This window comes from Halichondria panicea, chromosome 1, assembly GCF_963675165.1.
Source record: "Halichondria panicea chromosome 1, odHalPani1.1, whole genome shotgun sequence".
NCBI lineage: Eukaryota > Metazoa > Porifera > Demospongiae > Suberitida > Halichondriidae > Halichondria > Halichondria panicea.
Window position 1 is genome coordinate 12,712,421 of NC_087377.1, and position 19,864 is coordinate 12,732,284.

Below are 19,864 nucleotides of genomic sequence, written 5' to 3' on the forward strand. Positions count from 1 at the left end.
AGTTTTAAACCAATTTATTTGGCAAGAGCACAGAACCGGTTTGGACTTTCCAAATGACCGCTTGGGGAACACAAATTTATCAGATGGATGGTGAGCTTGGTCTGGAAGACTTGGAATGGATTCTCTATCAACATTGACAGCCATAGCAGTACAACTGAACACTTATAGACTAAAGTCTTGATCACACTACAGTTTTAATTACTGCGCATGCTCAGTTCTATATAACTAATTTGTCCATTATGTGTTTACTGTAGTGACGACCATTGCCTATTCACCTCGAAAAAGTGGTCAGGTTGAAACCTGACTAACCGGACTGGTGGCTACGGCCCTGACTCAGTGTCAACAGAGTACTGCATGTGCATATACACTAACAGCTTAGCTAGTAAATTTAAATTTTTTTGCTGAATAGACACATTCACTTTACTACATAATATAGTACTATAGACTTATACTGTGCACAAGCAACTTGCAAAACACAGTACCTACCGTATAGCGGGTAATTTTCGTGGGGCAAATATTTGTTATTTTTGTGGGCAAGCTGACCTCCACGAAATTTTAACGTAGGCGTGGCTTACCGGAACGTAGGAATGCAATGCAGGCAACAAGACTAAACGATATTTTTACTCACGAAAACCATCGTTTCTCGAGTTGAACGAATTTTTTACCCCATGAAACTTACCCACTATACGGTAACAGATCACCAAGTTGTGGGTGACCACAAAATTCCTTGTCTTATCTCCATCTTGTACTTCACTTGTACAGCAGTGACAGCTCAAAGTTTCTCTATCTCTTTCTCTAACCTTGTTAGCTGCTGCTTGGCAATCAATCAATATTGTTGTACATTGAGCACAGCTCTTTCAACTGTGTTACTACCAAAACAGCTGCCTGAAAGATTGTGTTTGATTTGTAATACGCTTTGATGTGTTTTAAGAAGGTGTTCTTCCTCCCCCTTCCTCAGCTTCTAGTCCGACAATGATAGACCGGCTGTATTTAGGGTGGTGCATCATATCTATGACGACCCAGCCCACATGCACAGACCAGCATGCAGATGCACTCGTGTGGTTCCTTGGCCCCCAAAATGAGGAGGGAAGGATGTATGGACTCACACTATATCAAGCCGGGACAGCCGCAGGAGAAGGGTGAGGGTGTGTGATATGTGTGGAGATGAGGGTGTAGTAGACTCGCAAGCCACTCCCTTTTCTCTGATTGGACGGGGGCGGGAGAAAAGGGACTGGTGACTCTGGGCTACAGCTTGTGTAAATCAGGAATGCTATTAAATATTAATGTCACGTGCAAATTATCCAATTTATTCTGATGCGTCAAAAGCTAAAGACACACAGAAGACAAGTATACAGATCTATCTAGCCAGCCTTTTGATTTTATAGATCCTTGTACCAGTGTCTGTTGTGCCACAACTTGTGGATTAGCATGGAACAGCTGATGAACGTAGAAATCTTGGCAGTCCTTCTTTGAACCGAGGAGTGGCAGCGATTTAAGACAGCTTGTACAAGTCTGACTACTCTCAATTCAACTGCTGCCGTCTGCCATTATCTGTCTTGTATTGTACAGGTTATTAAAAGCTTTAGGCAACCAATGACTTTCGGCTGCCAGTTCTCATCACGTAAAACTAAAACAAGCTAATCTCTGCTGGTGTCTTAGATGACTATATCCTAGCTGAATGCCTGATGATGTTATTACTCCATCATCTTCTCTTTTCTAGCACTAGCATCCATTCTTAAACTGTAGCTAAGAAGCCCGCGATCACTTTTGCAGGCTACGCAATTCTACTTAACCTCACGCAATTTTTGGATCACGTGGAAAAATCAATGAATAATCTCTACCCAAATTCTGGTAGAGACACAAAATGTGTCCCAAGTCCCTTTTCTCCCGCCCCCGTCCAATCAGAGAAAAGGGAGTGGCTTGCGAGTCTAAGGGTGTAGTGGGGTATAGGATAAAGTTATAGTAAAGTTGTGTAGATTAGGTGTACTGATCATGTACAAAGATGTGTGTGATAATTAAGGGTACTTTTATAGATGTGCATGGTGGTGGTCACTATAGTGATACACTGTAAGTGTTGAGTACAGCTTGTGAATGTGCTGTGTTGTGTATAAATTGAGGCAGAGTATATATATCGTACCTCCCCCCTCCTGTCCAGTTCCCTTCTCCTGCTTGGAGACCTGCACATCCTCCTCCTGGAGACACTGCTCAAACAAAAAGTAACTCGCTTTCATATCTTAGTGATAGTGTATGGGTTGACATTTCTTAGACAGTAGTGCTTCGCTGAAGCAGGGTACTTAAAAGCTGACACTGTAAAGAAACTTTCAAAGTGGATTCCACACAACATTTAATTTCTTGTATTTGCTATGACTGCGCTATCTTGAATGCATGTGTTCAATATTGCACTCTCTCTCTCTCTCTCTGTCCACAGTTACCAGTATTTGCCAAGTTGCTGGAGTGTTCAAGAGACATGCACCTCGAGCTGTTCCTAAACTCCCCATAATATTTTATGGACTGGTGAGTTATTAGGACTGTAGAAGCCATTATTTACAATATCCTACAAGTTTACTCGTGTAATTTGTTGCAATTTCAATATTGATTATGTACTCCATCTCCCCCCAACACACACACACACATGCACACACACCCACAGAGCAGTCCTTGATGCAGTCTGCTGGTGTGGACTGTCTCACCTCACTCTGTCCGCTGCTTGGAAGAATGATCTTCAGAGGGAGAACAGAACAACACAATCCAATGTGAGTCTTTGAATAATATCTACGTAGCTGCATGATTTAGGCCAACCACTTAAAGCGTAGGACGACTGCATGTACACATATATTGTGTCGTTACATGTTAGACATTAGTTTACTGTATATGTGACAGGGCCTAGGAAAACCCCCCTTAACGCGGCACTAATTAAATTAAGCTTTAGGCCACAAAGGTTGAAAGTGAAGTTCTGCAATCAACAAATTTTTTTGCACCAGCTTGAAGCGGAGGCCTTCCTGTACCTGCCTGTGAAGTTCTGGCCCTCAACGAAGCTGTAATAGTAGGTAGCGAGCAGTTTAAAGAGAGCTACCTCACGAGCTTTTTCAATACCAATTATTAATGAATCCTTGAAGGGATTTCCCCATGCGCAGGCAAAACCTTGCAGGTGCACTCGCATCTTTATTCTTCAAGAGCTAAGAGATGTCCAGAGCACAGCGTGCAGCAACTGCACTGAATGACCTGCACTTATTTAGTGAAGAGGACCAAGCAAACCTCCAAGAAGTAACCCTTGACTAATTCACAGCACCCAGTGTCACCTTCGAGGCCGAGGAATTAGAGGGTTTTAGTGAAGATGAGGCCTCAACAGTGGAGGATTTGGAGGAGAGCATTCACTTCTCTAGAGGTTACTTAACAGTTAACAAAAATATAATAGCACACAAAAATTATATAAACAGCTACCTATACTAATACATTTACATAGACCTATCTAAACTATTATCTTCTCTTCAGATGTTTCTTTTGGCTCCTTTGGCTCATACAGTCCCATGTCACCATCACCCCCCGACAGTCCCACGCCACCATCACCTCCTGAGAGTAAGTTTTGCTATTATGTTAACAAAAACATCATTATAACTTATTCAATGTAGATGGCAGTAGTTTGGACTCAGATGGCCCTACAACTCCTCCACACGCACCTCAGCATCGTCGAGTGCCATGTACTGTGGAGTCAGCAGGCATGAAGGAAACTGAAGAAATCGCAAAGTTCATGATAGATGGGTGTACCTGCGGTAGAGCTTGTGTGTCAAAATTCAGCGAGATGCAAGTGACAGATTCTCGACGAGACTGTTCCGAGCTTGAGAAGGAGGAGCTGGATATGGTACTGCTGGGACAGGTGCATGCCTTCATGAACACCAGTGAAACGTGTGGAGTCAACCACAAGCACAAGGAAGTTGTGCGGGAGAGGAGCACTATGGTGTACCTCCATAGTGGCGTACAAGTCTGTTCCTAGGTCTTCCTCTTTCTACACGAAGTTGGTGAGGATAATTGAGAAACATGAGTAATACACAGTATACATACAACATAATTTTTAATCTTGAAAAACATAGAGTTCCTAAGGACAGTAACACACAGTACATACAACGCAATTTTAATTATGAGAAACATTGAGTTGCTTAGGACAGTAATACACAGTACATACAACGCAATTTAAAATTACTTTTGCTAAGGACAGTAATACACAGTACATACAACGCAATTTAAAATTACTTTACATAGAGTTACCAACGCAATTGAAAATTACTTTACATACAGTTGCTAAGGACAGTAATACACAGTACATACAACGCAATTGAAAATTACTTTACATAGAGTTACCAACGCAATTGAAAATTACTTTACATACAGTTGCTAAGGACAGTAATACACAGTACATACAACGCAATTTAAAATTACTTTACATAGAGTTACTAAGGACAGTAATACACAGCACATACAACGCAATTGAAAATTACTTTACATCCGACTAGAAAAACATTTGCAATGTGAAAAATTGCTAGGATTGGCCAGGGGAACCACAAAAAAGCGTGGAAACAAGAAATCCGACGAGAGCATAACTCCAATCCGTTACAACGTCAATCACATGTACTGGTAGTTTTCCATGTTTTCCCGGCCAATATAATATAAATACGCAATTTTTACTGGTGGGTGATGACCAATCCTTTTATTATACATCCATTTTGGTATGTGCGGGCATATAATCATGATGATTTGTGATGAATTGATGTTCTAATACATGCAGTGTTGAGCACAGGTACACACAGTCCATCCATGCGTAGTAACATGCACGGACCGTACTGGTGACCTGCATGGAATGATGTGGTGGATGGAAGCTGGTAGATGGATCTGGAACACAGTCTATATACTATGTATTGTACATGTTCATGACGTTGTAACGGATTGGAGTTATGCTCTCGTCGGATTTCTTGTTTCCACGCTTTTTTGTGGTTCCCCTGGCCAATCCTAGCAATTTTTCACATTGCAAATGTTTTTCTAGTAGGATTCCCTTTCTTTTTCAGTACAAGTGGAACGTCAAGAGGCAGTACAGAAGTTCAAGAAGAGAAGACAGGACTAATCAGATATCTTCTCGAATATCTCTGGACTAATTATAATTATAGTAATGAGTAATATTGCTTGATATGTTGAATTTGTGAATCAGTATTAAATGACAGCCATTTTAAGAGCATGATATATAGCCAGTGAATATAGCATGCTTGTCAGAAAAAGGGAGCTGGAGCTGAACAGTGTGAAGAACAGCAACACCTCAGGCTCTAAAAGCCCGGCTGCACTCATCACCCAGTGATTTTAGGCGCACGGTTTCTTAACCACGCCTATCTATGATTAATTTTGCAATTGCTGAGTCATTAAAGATGGCGGAATTGTCTAGGTAAGAGAAATAGAGACTGAGAGGTCATCTGCCTCGTGGAAGCAATCGCAAATCTGAAGCGCTTTGTAATCCAGGTTGTAGTCGTTTGGAAACCCTGTGCAGAATGTCCTGGAGAGGGCTGTACTTGGAGTAAATGCTGGGCAAGAAACTTACTTACTCACTCACTTACTTAGTCAGTCAGACAACGAGCGGTGAAACGTAGAAATAGTGCAATTTTTAAAATGACAATATTCATACATTTAAAACGTTCATGGATTATGAAATGAGAGATACAAAGAGAGAAAAGGCTAAATAAACTATCTGTCTATTCAGTTTCTTTATGTGGCCTTTCCCTGCAGAGATAGAACAGTTTGAACACGAGTCAAAATAAGTAAAATATTGCTAAACACGGGCAAACCCACTGCCAATCCTATGTAAAACCTACTGGTTTTACTAATACAGTTGCTAAGGACAGTAGTACATACAATGCAATTTTAATTATGAGAAACATGGAGTTGCTTAGGACAGTAATACACAGTACATACAATGCAATTTTAATTATGAGAAACATGGAGTTGCTTAGGACAGTAATACACAGTACATACAATGCAATTTTAATTATGAGAAACATGGAGTTGCTTAGGACAGTAATACACAGTACATACAACGCAATTTAAAATTACTTTACATACAGTCAGCATATCAAAACATTGCAATGTGAAATGTCAAATTAAAATTGTTACCGCCCACTCAATATTTGTGACGTTTTCGTGTCATAACTTGTCATATTTGTCATTTCCTCTTCATAATAAATAATAAAAGTACTGCAGTGTAATTAGCAAACAAGGTAGCATAGATTCAAGTTGGCATCTGTACCTTTCTTCTGCAGACCAGATTATACTTTAATCTTGGTTCCTAACTCAAAATACAATGAAAAAGAGAATAAACTAAGTCTGTAATCAGTTATCAGTGTCACTGTTCGGATTTTCATTCAGTCCATCAAGTCTACCAGCTATTCTCTCCATTCATAATTACTCTACTCATCATCATATCCAATATATGTATGTTAACTATCTCTTGATGGATCGTCAGTGTCGGTAAATCCCACCAGGAGAGAGTTTCTCAGGGGCTTTCTTCAGTTCCTGGGCACTGTCTTTGCTTTGCCTTGCTTGTCTTGGAAACTTGACATCAGCTCTATGTTACAGTAGTATACCTTGGCTGTTACTTGGGCTGATCTGTCATCCTCAGTAGGTATACAGTAGTCTAGCTGGCACAATAAACTTTAGCTAGCTCTACTTACATGCACTTATGCAAAATTAACGCTGCTTAACACTAACAGGAAACTAGGCAACCCACATTCATATGAATCCTTAGGAATTACTTGTGCTGCCTAGCACCGAACTAAAGGTAAATACCCTTCCCACAAAAATTTATGATGTAAAGTATGGGACAGTCCCTTTCAGTCACTGCAATTCAATGGTAAAACTTTCATCACTGTTATATTTCAAACCTGAAAAACACTGTATGCAGCTCATGTAGAAACTGCATGTGAGGTATCATTGGAAAGAGTAATAGCTAGATTATACAATAGAGAGCAAACTAAAATTATTTCTAGGTAAAATTCCTTCTTTTTTAGTGTTTGAAGTACAAATTGTGTGTTTTTGTCTCACTTTTTACTGCATTTGTATACTTGTAGATTAAATGTTTGATGACAACTTATACATATTTTTTACATTTATTTGACAAAATGTTTTGATATGTGCTAAGGACAGTAATACACAGTACATACAAATTACTTTACATGCTAAGGACAGTAATACACAGTACATACAACGCCATACAACGAAAATTACTTTACATAGAGTTGCTAAGGACAGTAATACACAGTACATACAACGCAATTTAAAATTGCTTTACATACAGTTGCTAAGGACAGTAATACACAGAAAATACCTCTTACTTTTGAATACACAGGAGATACGGTAATGAGGAACATTATGTCGTCTTACCGGGTGAATGGACTCACAGCAAGGGTGCATGGGAATACACATCGGCTTCCCAAAGGGACTCTATCCCCTGACGATAATGAGAGGATAGTTGTAAGTAAAAAAGCTATTGTAGCAACAATTCACTTTTCTTAATACAGACATTCCTTACCAACTATTCTGAGGTGCATGGACTGCTACTCCCTGGCCGAGTCCCTGCATGGCTACAGCAGGACAGACATCAAACTGCTACCATCCAGTGTTTCGAAACGAGGCATCTGGAAGGTATACAAAGATGCGATGTCAGAATTGGAGTCACGTGAAGTGGCTTATCGCACTTTTTGTAGAAGGTGGAGGGAGTTGCTGCCAACACTGGTAATTATGAAGCCGATGACAGACTTGTGTCAACAGCATGGCACAGCTGTCCAGAAGGCCTCACCGCTGGAGAAGGCGGCTGCTCTCCAGGACTATCTGGACCACCTGCAGACAGTAACAACAGAGAGGTCGTATTATACGACCATCTTGAAAGAGTGCAAAGATTCCATCATCACTCACTACACCGTGAATGGCACCTTCGCTCCTCCACCTAGGATTCAGGCCAACTCAGTTCCTATCAAGGCCCACTATTCCTTTGAATATGCCCAGCAGGTAAACAATGTTAAAAAATAATTATTGCTTAGCAAAGCGCATGTACATGTACCCTACAGTCATCAAAATTAATTGACTTAATAATTATTGAACACCACCACCACACCATAAAGCCTCCTGCTAAACAAACTAATGAAAGCACCGCAGGTGCTGATGCCTCGGTGGAGGTGCCAAAGCTACATAACATAAAACTACTAATAGCTAGCTTTTATTATACACACATTGATTATGATGAATTTTGCTGCATGCAATCAACCGAATAGTGGGTAATGATCGACCATGATTGTTGTTAAAAACGATCGATGCCAAAAGTTCAAGTCTAAAATTAATGGCTGCAAGTCAGCAGAGCCTTGCAGCTCTCTGCTCACTCTTGCAGCTACCAATAGCTAGCGTTCTAGTGCAGAGCTAACTACTAAGTAGAGTAGTAACACTCGGTGAACAAGTTTTGCTACGGACTCTTCTGAAAAGGCTGCAATAGCATTCCAAGTAAGCAAAACTAGGCATAACTCGAGAACGAAGCATTATTTTGCAAATCCACGAATTAAAATCCAAGTAAACATGACTAGAAGCCTATAGAAACTCTTACTTGCACTTGATTCATCCTTGAGCAGCTGTAGCGGTCTACACACACACACACACACACACAGACACACAAACACACTACCGTATACCTCGCTTGCGCATGCGCACCGAGGCATAAAAATTTAATGGGTAACCTATAATGGCACGCTTCACAGTAACAAGCAAGTACATGTACATTATCTAACTTTCCTTTCAGGTGCATTACCCAAGTGATCCACTACAACCCGGCCCAGTGTTCTTCCTCACACCCAGGAAGTGCGCCATCTTTGGAGTTCACTGTGAAGCCTTCCCACGCCAAGTCAACTTCCTATGTGATGAGGCTGGAGACTGTGGGAAGGGCTCTAACACTGTGATCAGTCAGCTCCACTACTTCTTCGAGGACCACGGGCTGGGTAAGACAATACATTGTTAAATTTTAAAATAATACTTTTACGTACACCTGATATTTCACAGGTGAGACTGATGTACACCTCCATGCAGACAACTGTTCAGGCCAGAACAAAAATAACTACATGGTCTGGTACCTGCTATGGAGGGTCATCACAGGAAGGCACACCAACATCACACTGTCCTTCCTTGTAGTGGGTCACACAAAGTTTGCACCTGATTGGTGCTTTGGTCTCTTCAAGCGGCTGTTCCGTAGGACACAAATAGGCAGTCTGCGGTCAATTGTAGATGTTGTCCAGAAGTCAGGAAAATGCAACGAGGCACAACTGATTTCGAACGAGGAAGGACGTGTGATTGTCCCTACTTATGACTGGGTTACCTTCTTTGCACCCCACTTTAGGAAGATGCCTGGCATTAAGAAGGGACGTCACTTAACGTTTTCTTCCTCCCGTCCAGGTGTGGTGTACACGAGGGAGAGTGCAGATACGGTAACAGAAGCACATCACAACCTGCTGAAAGAGGGAGCCACATTTGATGACCACAGTGAGCTCCCAGATGTCATTACCCCAGTAGGCCTGTCAGCACAGCGGCAGTGGTACCTGTATGAAAAAATACGGGAATTCTGCCCTGCAGCTGACAGAGACGTTACCTGTCCTCTCCCGAGTGTACCCAAACCAACCAGTCGCCAGGGCACTCCTGAATTACCATCCCCCACTCAGTCACCACCCCCTCCTGCCAAGAGACCACGGCATTGTGCCCGCTGCAAACAGCCTGGACACAACAGCAGGACCTGCTCAAGCAGTACATGAATCTATGATTCCAACCGGTTCTTTTAAGAACCACTTCTCTCTCACCTCATCTAATCTCATCTCAACCAAATGGTTCTTCTAAGAGCCACCAACAACCAAAAGAATATCCAGATATTAATTTTAAGTACAGGCTTACCTGCTAATTATTATGTTTGGGTGTGGTTCAGGTTGTACGGACGGGGCCGGGAGGTTAGTTGTTTGGTGTCCATTCTTGTTGTCCTGTAAAGAATGGAAATGAAATTGATACACAACTTTCGCAATCGTTAACGGGCTTATTATCCAAAAACATAATGCAAGATGCTTAAAAGCTTTAGAGTGGCTGATCTCTGAGGCTTCATGAAGTAGCCCACACATGCACCATGCTTTCTTACACGATCTGTATTAAGCTAACATCAATCTACATTATAAAGGCTGACTTTTAAGCTTTTAAGCTTTCAGACAGGCGATCTAATACGCTTGGCTTCATAAAGTAACCAGCATCCTCACACAACCCAAGTAACAGTATTATCTATGACAAACTTAACATAAACAAGCAGGCACCAACCATAACAATAATAACAATTCTACATGACCTACGAAGTACCGATCAAAGACAAAAACGTACTAGCTTACCCTTACAGTATTGTGTGTCGTCCTTTTCTTCTTAGTTCCTCTTTATGTGCCAAACAATACTAGCTACATTGACCTAGCTGTTCTTGGTTCTTCTGGCTTGCTTAGCTGCGCAATCACGAGGATGCGCAACAGATGGGCGTGGCTTGTTGGCATTAGATTACGAAGATGCACATTAGTATACGGAGATGCAAAATTGAACTTTGAACGTCGATTACTCATAATGGGCGTTGCAATATCTTAAGCGTTCCCTCGAAGATATCTCCGGATAGAAAAAAGCTAGGACGGCGATCTTGGTATCATTTTGAAGCCAAGAGAACGCTTTATTGGATTCAACAACAAAAATAAATTTGAGGTACACCGCGTTAAGGGGTGTTTTCCTAGGCCCTGTCACATATACAGTACCCATCAATAAAAAGTTCCTGTTCCGTTTGCGTAAAACGCACCGTTCCCGTTTAAACGCATAAAAAAACCGCATAATGAACGCACTACCAATCATACAGTATCATTGTGTAAGTAATTTCAATTTTTCATGATGACGTCACCGTTTTAATTTATAATGATAAATTGGTCGCGTTCTGCGTCCAGTTTAACGCTACCGTTTATACGTGCGTTTTTAGAAACGGAACGGGAACTTTTTATAGATGGATACTGTATATAGCTGGTATTATTTTAAGGTTATAAACTTTCGCGGAATGACCGTTAGAAAGGTTTTGGCGGATTTAATTTTCGCAGAATAGCAACTATTCTGCAGCATGCATGCATGCAATATTAACTTTGTGGGTACAAAATGTTTGCGGTACATGCTTGATCAGCGAAAACTGCGAACGTGAGAAGTGCTTTAGAGGTGGCAATATAATATCGTTTACTGCATAATTATAGAGAGTGCAGGAGGCGCACAGGTTGTTTTTAAATTAATACAGTAGACCCTCGCTAATCGGAATTGAGCGGGACCAGACTCTATATCCAAATGTATGAAATTTCCGAAATAACAGATGTCATTAATCGATTGTGAATACAAAGACACTTTTACATGTACATGTATTATGAATATACACGTGGCCTTTAATCGAGGTGCGCATTTTCAGCTGAAGCAATCCTTTCAGACCAGGAAAAATGAAACAGCTACGTAGCTACATGACTTATGCCAACAACTCGGTTTACATTGTTCTTAAGTTGTTGATAATGAACAGTTGCAGTACGTGCTATATTAATTGTTTTAATTGTTTACATGTACATTAACTGTTGACGAAAATTACCAGAAGTTTCACAGTCCTACTGGTCCATACGCCTGGTTAGTATTTAGTTCAATCTTTTCTTTGGATGACACCTCCTCATAAACAGGACCAGCTGGTGCAATGGGTCCTACGTTAGCTTGCTCTTTAGCTGACGGGGAGTACACATTCTTCTTATGCATGAGCAAATACATTATCAAGAGTCCCACAAATAATCCTATTATCGTGAATAGAATTGCCGTGACAACCACACTGGTGGAGACAGCTGCATCAAATCGACTCCCATCAGATAGGCTGGCACAATTACAATTACAAGGAGTAGCTGTAGGTGCATGGTTCAAGTGGTGGGGATAGTGGAGCTGTGCAGTTTATTGGAGGGGCTTGGTAGAAGAATTATGTATAATAATATCCATAACTATACAGCCAAGAACTTAACTCACGAGTTGTGGGAGTAGGTGTGGTTAGTGATGTACACTCAATAGCCTCAGGGTCTGGACTCCACATCAGTGTACCCTCACATGTCACTATATATACACTGTTAAAAATGGGTAGTTACAATAGCACCCAAAGTGCTATGCCAACACTCACCTAATGGTGCTATCACAACACTAAGAGTGCAGTCGTAACTGCTACGTGTTACTAGAACAATAAAGGGTGCTATTATACACTTAAAAGTGCTTGTGGAACATTTTAAACAGTGTTGTGCATGCACTTACCTAGTTGTTAAAATCATATTACTCTAACTATACACCAGATGGTGTTACTCAAATAAGAATTGTGTGATTGTAGCACTATACATGGTGCAATGTAAGCACCTCTACAAATCACCTGCATGCAAATCAAGGCCAGTCTATAATGATTCATGTAGTTGCATGTGTAAATAAATAGTTGCTTTATATAGTAACAAACCCGTTCCATTAAAATAGTTGAATCTGGTATAATTATTATACCTTTGTATTCAAGCATGCAAGTAGATTATAATTATAGTCACCTTATTTATTATACTTATTCAGTATAAATTCTAATCACATGCGTAATTATGTATACAGGGGTGAAGCAGCACACTTGTACTGATGACGGAACAATCGGCCCTGTGAGGAACTTTCCAAGAAAAAATTAGTGCACTTTTCAAGTGTACCGGCAATATTTTAGCTATTCAGTATTTATAACTTATGTGATGAACCAGTACTAGTTATCATTATTAGTTACTGTAACTATGTGTTTGAAGTTGCAACATCTATTGAGGACTAGACTATGTGCATGTCACGCTAACGGACAAATTAATGCCCAACAATAATTATTAACAATTCAATCGTCTGAAAAATCATACATCCTGTATTTAGCTGGCTTATAGTGTGTTCTTTCTACTCGTACAGTTGCCCTGCAAATTTAACTCTTACTTTGCTCCCACCCCTCCCCTCTTCCATGCAAGGGCATACACTGATGATATGATCATAATTAATTGATGAGCACAGACTCAAATGCGTGGTGGGTAGCCAAGACTACATAAATAAAACAAAATCGTGGGTGGTAGACGTGCAGCACTGATCTCACGTGAACCTTGTGATAGACAGCTGCCTGCATGAGAGTCTCTGCACACCTTAACTGTACGAAGGCGCCAGGCCTACTCTAGTTCTGTACTGTGCTCTGGTACTACATGGACTAAGTTGCTAGATGTACTACACTGCAAGATGGCACACTGCTTTGACTCGGAACTATAGAGTAAGTTGCTGCAAAACCATTGTTGTGCTAAAAAGCTTGACATAGACAGACTGCAAGTCTACTACTCGCTACTATAATTGTAACTATATAATGATTCTTGTTGGGCTTTGTGGGCAGCTGTCCGTCAGTCTGATATGTTCAGCTGTCCGTCAGTCTGATATGTTGGGCTTTGTGGGCAGCTGTCCGTCAGTCTGATATGTTGGGCTTTGTGGGCAGCTGTCCGTCAGTCTGATATGCTGGGCTTTGTGGGCAGCTGTCCGTCAGTCTGATATGTTGGGCTTTGTGGGCACTTGTCTGTCAGTCTGATATGTTGGGCTTTGTGGGCACGTGTCCGTCAGTTAGATGTATGTTGAGCGTTAGGAACACTTTCCTGTCAGACTGGTTTTTCGCACGTATCTACATTTGCATACAAATCATCATAATTATAATTTTTGTCTTCCGATTATTGTTAAATTAATTTCCAATGACAACAAGATAATGGTTGTTTCTTACAAAATTATTGCATCGTAAGAGCTATAGGTACTCTTTTCATGCAGGGTTCATGGAGTCGAGCTATTTAAACGAGGTTAAAGAATATGCGTCGCAAATTGAGATTCAACATCTGTCCAAAGATAAACCACTGCTCTTTAAAAGGAATAGTCCAAAAACAAAGCGTAACAAAGGTGCTATCAGGAGTGATATGATCGACCAGCAGTTACAGATGTGCGTATATACTTACCTTCTATCCACCACTGACCGATTATGTCTATGTAAGTTCACTATTAATCATTATTGTGTTCAAGCATAATTATAGCTGTAAATGTTTGCAGTAGTAATAGAATTTTTTGAAATTACAGGAAAAGATACCTATAGATTTACTTTTGAGGAAAATTGGAAAGAATTCGAACAAAGGAGAACAATGTTAAGCTACAGGAGCTGGTCGAAGACTATGCAGTCACTGGTGCAGTCACAATCTAATGGTAAATAGAAACCCATATCTTCAAACATATATTTTTTTTATTCAGTTCTGAAGATAATACTGTAAGAAGAAGGATGCAGTACAAATGATATTTGTCAAGCTGCTGCTCCACGTATGTAATGCATAAACAGTTACAAATACTTGATACTTGAGAACAGATTCTTCTGTTGCCCTTGAATTCATCCTGTGTGGGGGGGTATATGCTTATTATAACGAGAATAACCCTGTCATCATACATATATAATTATACACAGTAATGCATGCACACTGGATATTTGGAAGAGGTGACAACAGTTGTTAAAGTGTTAGGCTTTCGGCTTATTTGAATAATTGTCTCCTACTCACTTATATCACTGCCTACTGTTTTTGTGAGCCCCATCCTTATCCCATCATAATATATACATGCAGGTGGATGACATGCAACGTTCGTTCAAGGTAGAAAAAGTGCTATTGAATCTGGATCAATGAACTACTTCGTCATCGTAGAGAAAGAAGTGTATGAAGTAGATTCACTCTATGAAACTCTTGTACTATGTTTTTGACATTTTAGTACCCACGTGCATGTCTGCATGGCACCCTTTAATTTTTTATTTTTAAGGTCCCGAACTGCCTAAGTGTATTGTGGTCGTAGTTATTAAACACTTTATGAGGTTATAGGTATACATATCTTCATACTTTTATTGTATGCTATCGTGATGCATATCATTATACACATGCTATAATTATGTTACGTCATTTAAGTCAAGTGCATGAGCTTATCGAGAAGTGCAATAAGCATGCATGCAATATTTTATGCTTTGCATGAAGAGTAGCAATGACAACTGTACCTGTAGTAACAGCAGCACCCATCCCCAGTGCTTTAATAACACCATTGTAGGTGTAGTTGTAAAAGTTACACACAGTTTGGAGTTGCAGTAACTCCAAGAAAGTGCAAGTACAGCACATTTTCATGCTGTTACAACTCCAAAATGAGTGTTTTAATAACACTAAAATCTGGTGCTGTAATAACTCCATATATGAGTGCCATATTTGGTACAATGGTTTTACCCCACTTTTGGGTGTTACAATAGCACCACATTTTTAACAGTGTATTGTAACAGCAGACATATACCCAGCGCCACACTGGATGGTTACTGTATATCCTGGTAAACTGTTGGTGGTTGGTCCAAAGGCTCCATTCATGGGGTCGGTCAACACAGAACAGTTGCCTGCACTAGAGGGGGTCAGTGTAGTGTGCTGTTTAAAGACGATGTCGACTCACCGATCCTAAAGTTGTACTCAGCTGTTGTACTGTTCCCAGCACAGTTGGTAGCCACAACACTGACAGTGTAGTCCACATTGTATTGAGCAGTCACAGTGACAGAGGTGGATGTGAGGACAGTAGCAGAGAGCTGGGCCGGAGGTGAGATGGTCACTGTGTAGGTGAAGTCATCTCTACCACTAGTCTCATTAGGAGGGTCCCACTGTACAAATACACTGACTTCATTGGCTGAGCAGTGTTCAACATGAAATGTCTTACAGCGGAAGGTGGTCCTGGTGGATCTATAATTATAATTATACATGCATTTTTACACATACAGAATGGACAAGACCTCACCAACCAAACGGATTGTTGAAGATCCTACAGTGGTTAGAGTAGACACAATCTCCAAACAGGACACAGTGATCCCATTTTCCGCTATTCTTGACAGCGTAGATGTTAATGTAGTGTCATTGAATGCAATTAGTGTCACAGTATAACCTGACTGCATTAGTGGTACGTTGAGACCAGAGGTGGAGAGGATAGTGATGCGAGAAACATCTGACGGCTCCCATCTCAAGGAATCTCCAGAGCGGTGCAGGGGAAAGTTACTGTTTCCATTGGACATGGTCTCTCCACACTCACTGAATATTGTGCTTTACGAAACATGCAGCAATGTAAGGAAATCTATAATTGAATAGTCAGTCTTACCAGTGCTGAAGCCAGCCAGAAAGCAAATCAGAAGAACTCTAATGAGCTTTAATACTTCTGAATTATTTCGTGACAGTTTAATAGAAGGTTGCATTTCAATACTATAGACAACCTCCTTGTTGAGCCTTATATCTATTAGTGTCATCTCTTGTTTATTGACAGTTAGAAGGTTAATATGATGCTGACTAGACAACCTCCTTTGCAATTGTTTACTTCCTTTATATTCATGATCAGAGCTTTTTTAATTATAATACACTTCCTGTTTTTGTATAGACAGATTATATCAGACTAATCGAAGGTGAAATTTTGCTCTCGCTGATTAAACGAATATTTATATAATTATGCCAGCGAATTTAATATCGCATGCATGCATGCTGCAAAAGGCTGCTATTCCACCAAAATTAAATCCGCAAAAACCGGTCATTCCGCAAAAGTTTATACCCTCGAAATATACCTGCTCACAATCTTCACAATAATTACGTAATACATGTATCGACTCTCCCTGAGCCATGCATGCAGTGCTCTAGATCAAGTGGCTTGCAAATCCTCTAAACCCTATTTTTTTAGGTCTCATGTCGTGATTTTTTTAGTAGCGCACAAGCATGCATGCATGTCTACACATTACAGCTCAGCAATCCCCCCCCACACACACACACCGTAAAAACAGTTTAGTTAAAATAACCAAAAAAATTAGTTAAAAATTTTGCAACTGAGGTAACCAATCTTTTTGTTAAAATAACAGGTGTTATTTTAACAACATTAGTTATTTGTAAAATAACAAAATATGAAGTGTTATTTTACTGAATTATTATTGGTGTTTCTTACTAATTAATTATGTAATATTAACTATCATTTAGTTAATAGAGAGTTATCCAAGATGTAAATTTAACATTTTCATTTTGTTAAGACATAGTGAATATTTTTAAAGTAACAATTTAATATTGTATGATACAGTGGTATATTGTTACCTTTACAATAACAATTAGCTATAATAATAATTATAGCATCATAATTATAAGTAGAAATTATAAAAATGACTCAAATTGGTTCTTAAAACTGAAAATAACGTATACGAGGTAGCACTACGTACATGTAATCACAAGAGCGAAAGAGTATACACAGTCATAATGGTGTATACAATACCTACATGATTAACATGAAGCTAAAGCTTGAATATCAGTAGTGATGGATAAATAGGTAGAAGTTTTTCCTGAAACGCTATGAGGAAGGCCAAACACAAACTCTTGAAAAAAGATACAGAGGTCATGCACTGCTTTGCTATATTCTAAATTAAAAACATAGAACAGAGAAAACCATATGAAGATCGCTTTTGATAGGGTTGTCACAGTGCAAAACACAGATTGTTCCACGAAAACGAAAAAGGTGACAACACCATCTTCGGCACAAAATTGACCAATCCAGGGAGCATTCTTTCCTTGTTTGGAAGCCACTAGCTCAGGATCTGCAGACATCTGGAATTAAGAAGATATACAATCGTCAATAGAACGGGCTCCATTTTTTGTCGCATACCTCATATTCATTGAAAAAATCACCCAGGTCCCCCTCTTTCTTTTTTCGTTGCACACAGAGAAGTTGAAATAACATTTTAATCACAGATCTTTCCTCATCGTCATCGTCACCTAATAAAGGTACAAGCATCCTCTAGTTATATGAAAAAATACCTACCTTTTGGCAGCAAGTCTTTTATATCCTTTCGTTTGAGTTTTTCACAGTAGCCAATTACGGCTGGCATCCATTTTCCTGTCCACTCCGCAACAAACGAAGAATACATATTTTGCTTTGACAATATGAGCTCTAGTTCTTGTTCAGTCTGCAATAGAAACATGTGACAATACATAAGCACAGTATAACAACATACACTCATGCACATGCACACAAAACCGATAGTATAATTGTACGCACCACTGCTGTCATCTTTAGAGCTGGAAATTTGGTAACCTTCTGTACCACTGACTCTGTGCTCTTCAAAATGTATTGCCTGCGATTGTGAAATGTTTTCTTCATAAGAGGTAACACAATGTCTCTTCTATAGGATGTTCATTCTCCATCTCATTGGCAAGTGCTTTTTCACTGTCAGTATTTCCTTCGTCCATAGGTGACACAGCCGGGTAACGTGATGCTAGAATAGAAACCTTTTTAGGGCGACCACGCTTTGTTGGAGGAGTTTCGTCAGATGGAGAGGCTATGCGTTTACGGCCTTTTTCAACATTATAGACTCTATCCATCATTTTTTTCCGCCAAGATCCCTATAATTACGAATTGACATAATTATAAACTTACAGGTTTATTAAAGACTTACAAATGGTGCTGCTCCAGAGTCAGCCATAAATGGGTGTTTTTCGACTAGCTGTTTGGCGACCTCTCCAATAAACACCATCGTTGGTTGTTCCAGGTATGCGTATACATGCGTCACCAGATCTCTTACGATTTCATTTCGAACTTCGGGATTAAGGGATTTTTCTTTAATAGCAGCCATGATGGTTGGTTTCCACTTCTGAGGAATAGCAAAATTGTTTGTAGAGATACCAGACACTTTTGGGGTAGATGATTGAGAACGTCTAGGCACACTAGATTGAGTCCTCTGGGGTGTAGAATCATTTACTCGACTACTGCTATCCACTGCGGATGAGACAATCAAATCCTGTGTACGAACATGCATCGTTAAAGCAGTAGCTAAGTACACAACAGATAACATATTACTTACGGTAGAGACAGGTAGTTGTACGCCTATCTGTAGCCTCACCAGCTTCTTTACAACACCTAGTGGCTTAACCAACTCCTTAATGTCATTCTCTGTCAGCTCTAGAAAAGCCTCTCCATCAATTTCATTATCTACAATTGAAGGTAAAAAAATATATAGTTTTAAATAGCTAAAAGCTAGATTAGTTTTACACCAGAAGTGGGAAGCAATGAATTGATACAGTATTTTAAGTGGGTGTTGACCAAATAGGTAGTAGTCTATTATTTAAGTGGAAGGTGGTAACGGTGGCAGTGTACATAGCTAAGTGTTGTGAGTATTGACTTAAGTGATATACCTTCAAACACTTCACAATATGAATCTTGCACTCCCTTTTCCTCCAACCATGATGAAAGACCAGTAGCAGACACATTTTTCACATCCATTAGGCTATATATATAGCATCTAGCTCTCGAGCTAGCTAAAGTTAAAAGAAAGAAAATGTGGCAGCTGCCCTTGCAGCTGTCAAACATGTGCAATGATGTCACTTTTTCAATATCTATGGTGATAATCTCTAGCTTGTTCTCAAAATACATATACATGTTGTTATTTTGTGAAAATGTTTTTGAAATAACTGGGCCACAATTGTGATTTTAAGACATACGTAGTAATATTAACACTTTATCTCAGTTTTAGGAAACACGACGTTAAAATAACAACATTTCTAGACAATAACCATAATCTGTTACATTCACAAAAATGTTGTCAAAATAACTACTTTAACAAGTGTTGTTTTAACAGTATACAGTAGAATTAACAAACATTTTTTATGGTGCACACACACACACACACACACACACATGCACACACACACAC

At 39.8% G+C, this 19,864-nt stretch overlaps 2 protein-coding genes and 4 long non-coding RNA genes across 7 annotated transcripts; 3 read left to right on the forward strand and 3 right to left on the reverse strand.

The window, feature by feature from the left end:
* Positions 1 to 3,431: 3,431 nt before the first annotated feature.
* On the reverse strand, positions 3,432 to 7,759 carry LOC135350747 (uncharacterized). The gene is made up of 6 exons (XR_010399265.1): positions 7,728 to 7,759; positions 7,562 to 7,667; positions 7,414 to 7,480; positions 3,766 to 4,003; positions 3,617 to 3,701; positions 3,432 to 3,570 (listed from the first exon to the last, which is right to left on the reverse strand). It is a non-coding gene; the product is annotated as an uncharacterized LOC135350747 (long non-coding RNA).
* A 20-nt stretch (positions 7,760 to 7,779) lies between these two features.
* LOC135342949 (uncharacterized) lies at positions 7,780 to 10,028 on the forward strand. The gene is made up of 3 exons (XM_064539845.1): positions 7,780 to 8,037; positions 8,816 to 9,011; positions 9,073 to 10,028. Exons 1-3 carry the CDS (start codon positions 7,780 to 7,782, stop codon positions 9,813 to 9,815), a joined length of 1,197 nt encoding a protein of 398 aa, XP_064395915.1. The 3' UTR covers positions 9,816 to 10,028.
* Positions 10,029 to 12,119: 2,091 nt separating this feature from the next.
* On the forward strand, positions 12,120 to 12,971 carry LOC135350792 (uncharacterized). Its single transcript, XR_010399274.1, has 2 exons — positions 12,120 to 12,503; positions 12,709 to 12,971. It is a non-coding gene; the product is annotated as an uncharacterized LOC135350792 (long non-coding RNA).
* Positions 12,972 to 13,240: 269 nt separating this feature from the next.
* Positions 13,241 to 15,074, forward strand: LOC135350424 (uncharacterized). The gene is made up of 5 exons (XR_010399147.1): positions 13,241 to 13,381; positions 13,918 to 14,130; positions 14,218 to 14,340; positions 14,386 to 14,451; positions 14,748 to 15,074. It is a non-coding gene; the product is annotated as an uncharacterized LOC135350424 (long non-coding RNA).
* On the reverse strand, positions 14,169 to 15,530 carry LOC135350786 (uncharacterized). Its single transcript, XR_010399273.1, has 2 exons — positions 15,167 to 15,530; positions 14,169 to 14,523 (listed from the first exon to the last, which is right to left on the reverse strand). It is a non-coding gene; the product is annotated as an uncharacterized LOC135350786 (long non-coding RNA).
* Positions 15,531 to 17,318: 1,788 nt separating this feature from the next.
* On the reverse strand, positions 17,319 to 19,531 carry LOC135349363 (uncharacterized). 2 transcript variants are annotated; one of them, XM_064547901.1, is made up of 7 exons: positions 19,347 to 19,531; positions 19,016 to 19,143; positions 18,611 to 18,952; positions 18,214 to 18,557; positions 17,977 to 18,121; positions 17,821 to 17,930; positions 17,319 to 17,762 (listed from the first exon to the last, which is right to left on the reverse strand). In XM_064547901.1, the coding sequence occupies exons 1-4, from the start codon at positions 19,519 to 19,521 to the stop codon at positions 18,312 to 18,314; spliced, it is 891 nt and encodes a 296-aa protein (XP_064403971.1). In that variant the 5' UTR covers positions 19,522 to 19,531; the 3' UTR covers positions 17,319 to 17,762; positions 17,821 to 17,930; positions 17,977 to 18,121; positions 18,214 to 18,311. Both variants share the same exon structure in this region, with proteins under 2 accessions (XP_064403971.1, XP_064403977.1).
* Positions 19,532 to 19,864: the final 333 nt, after the last annotated feature.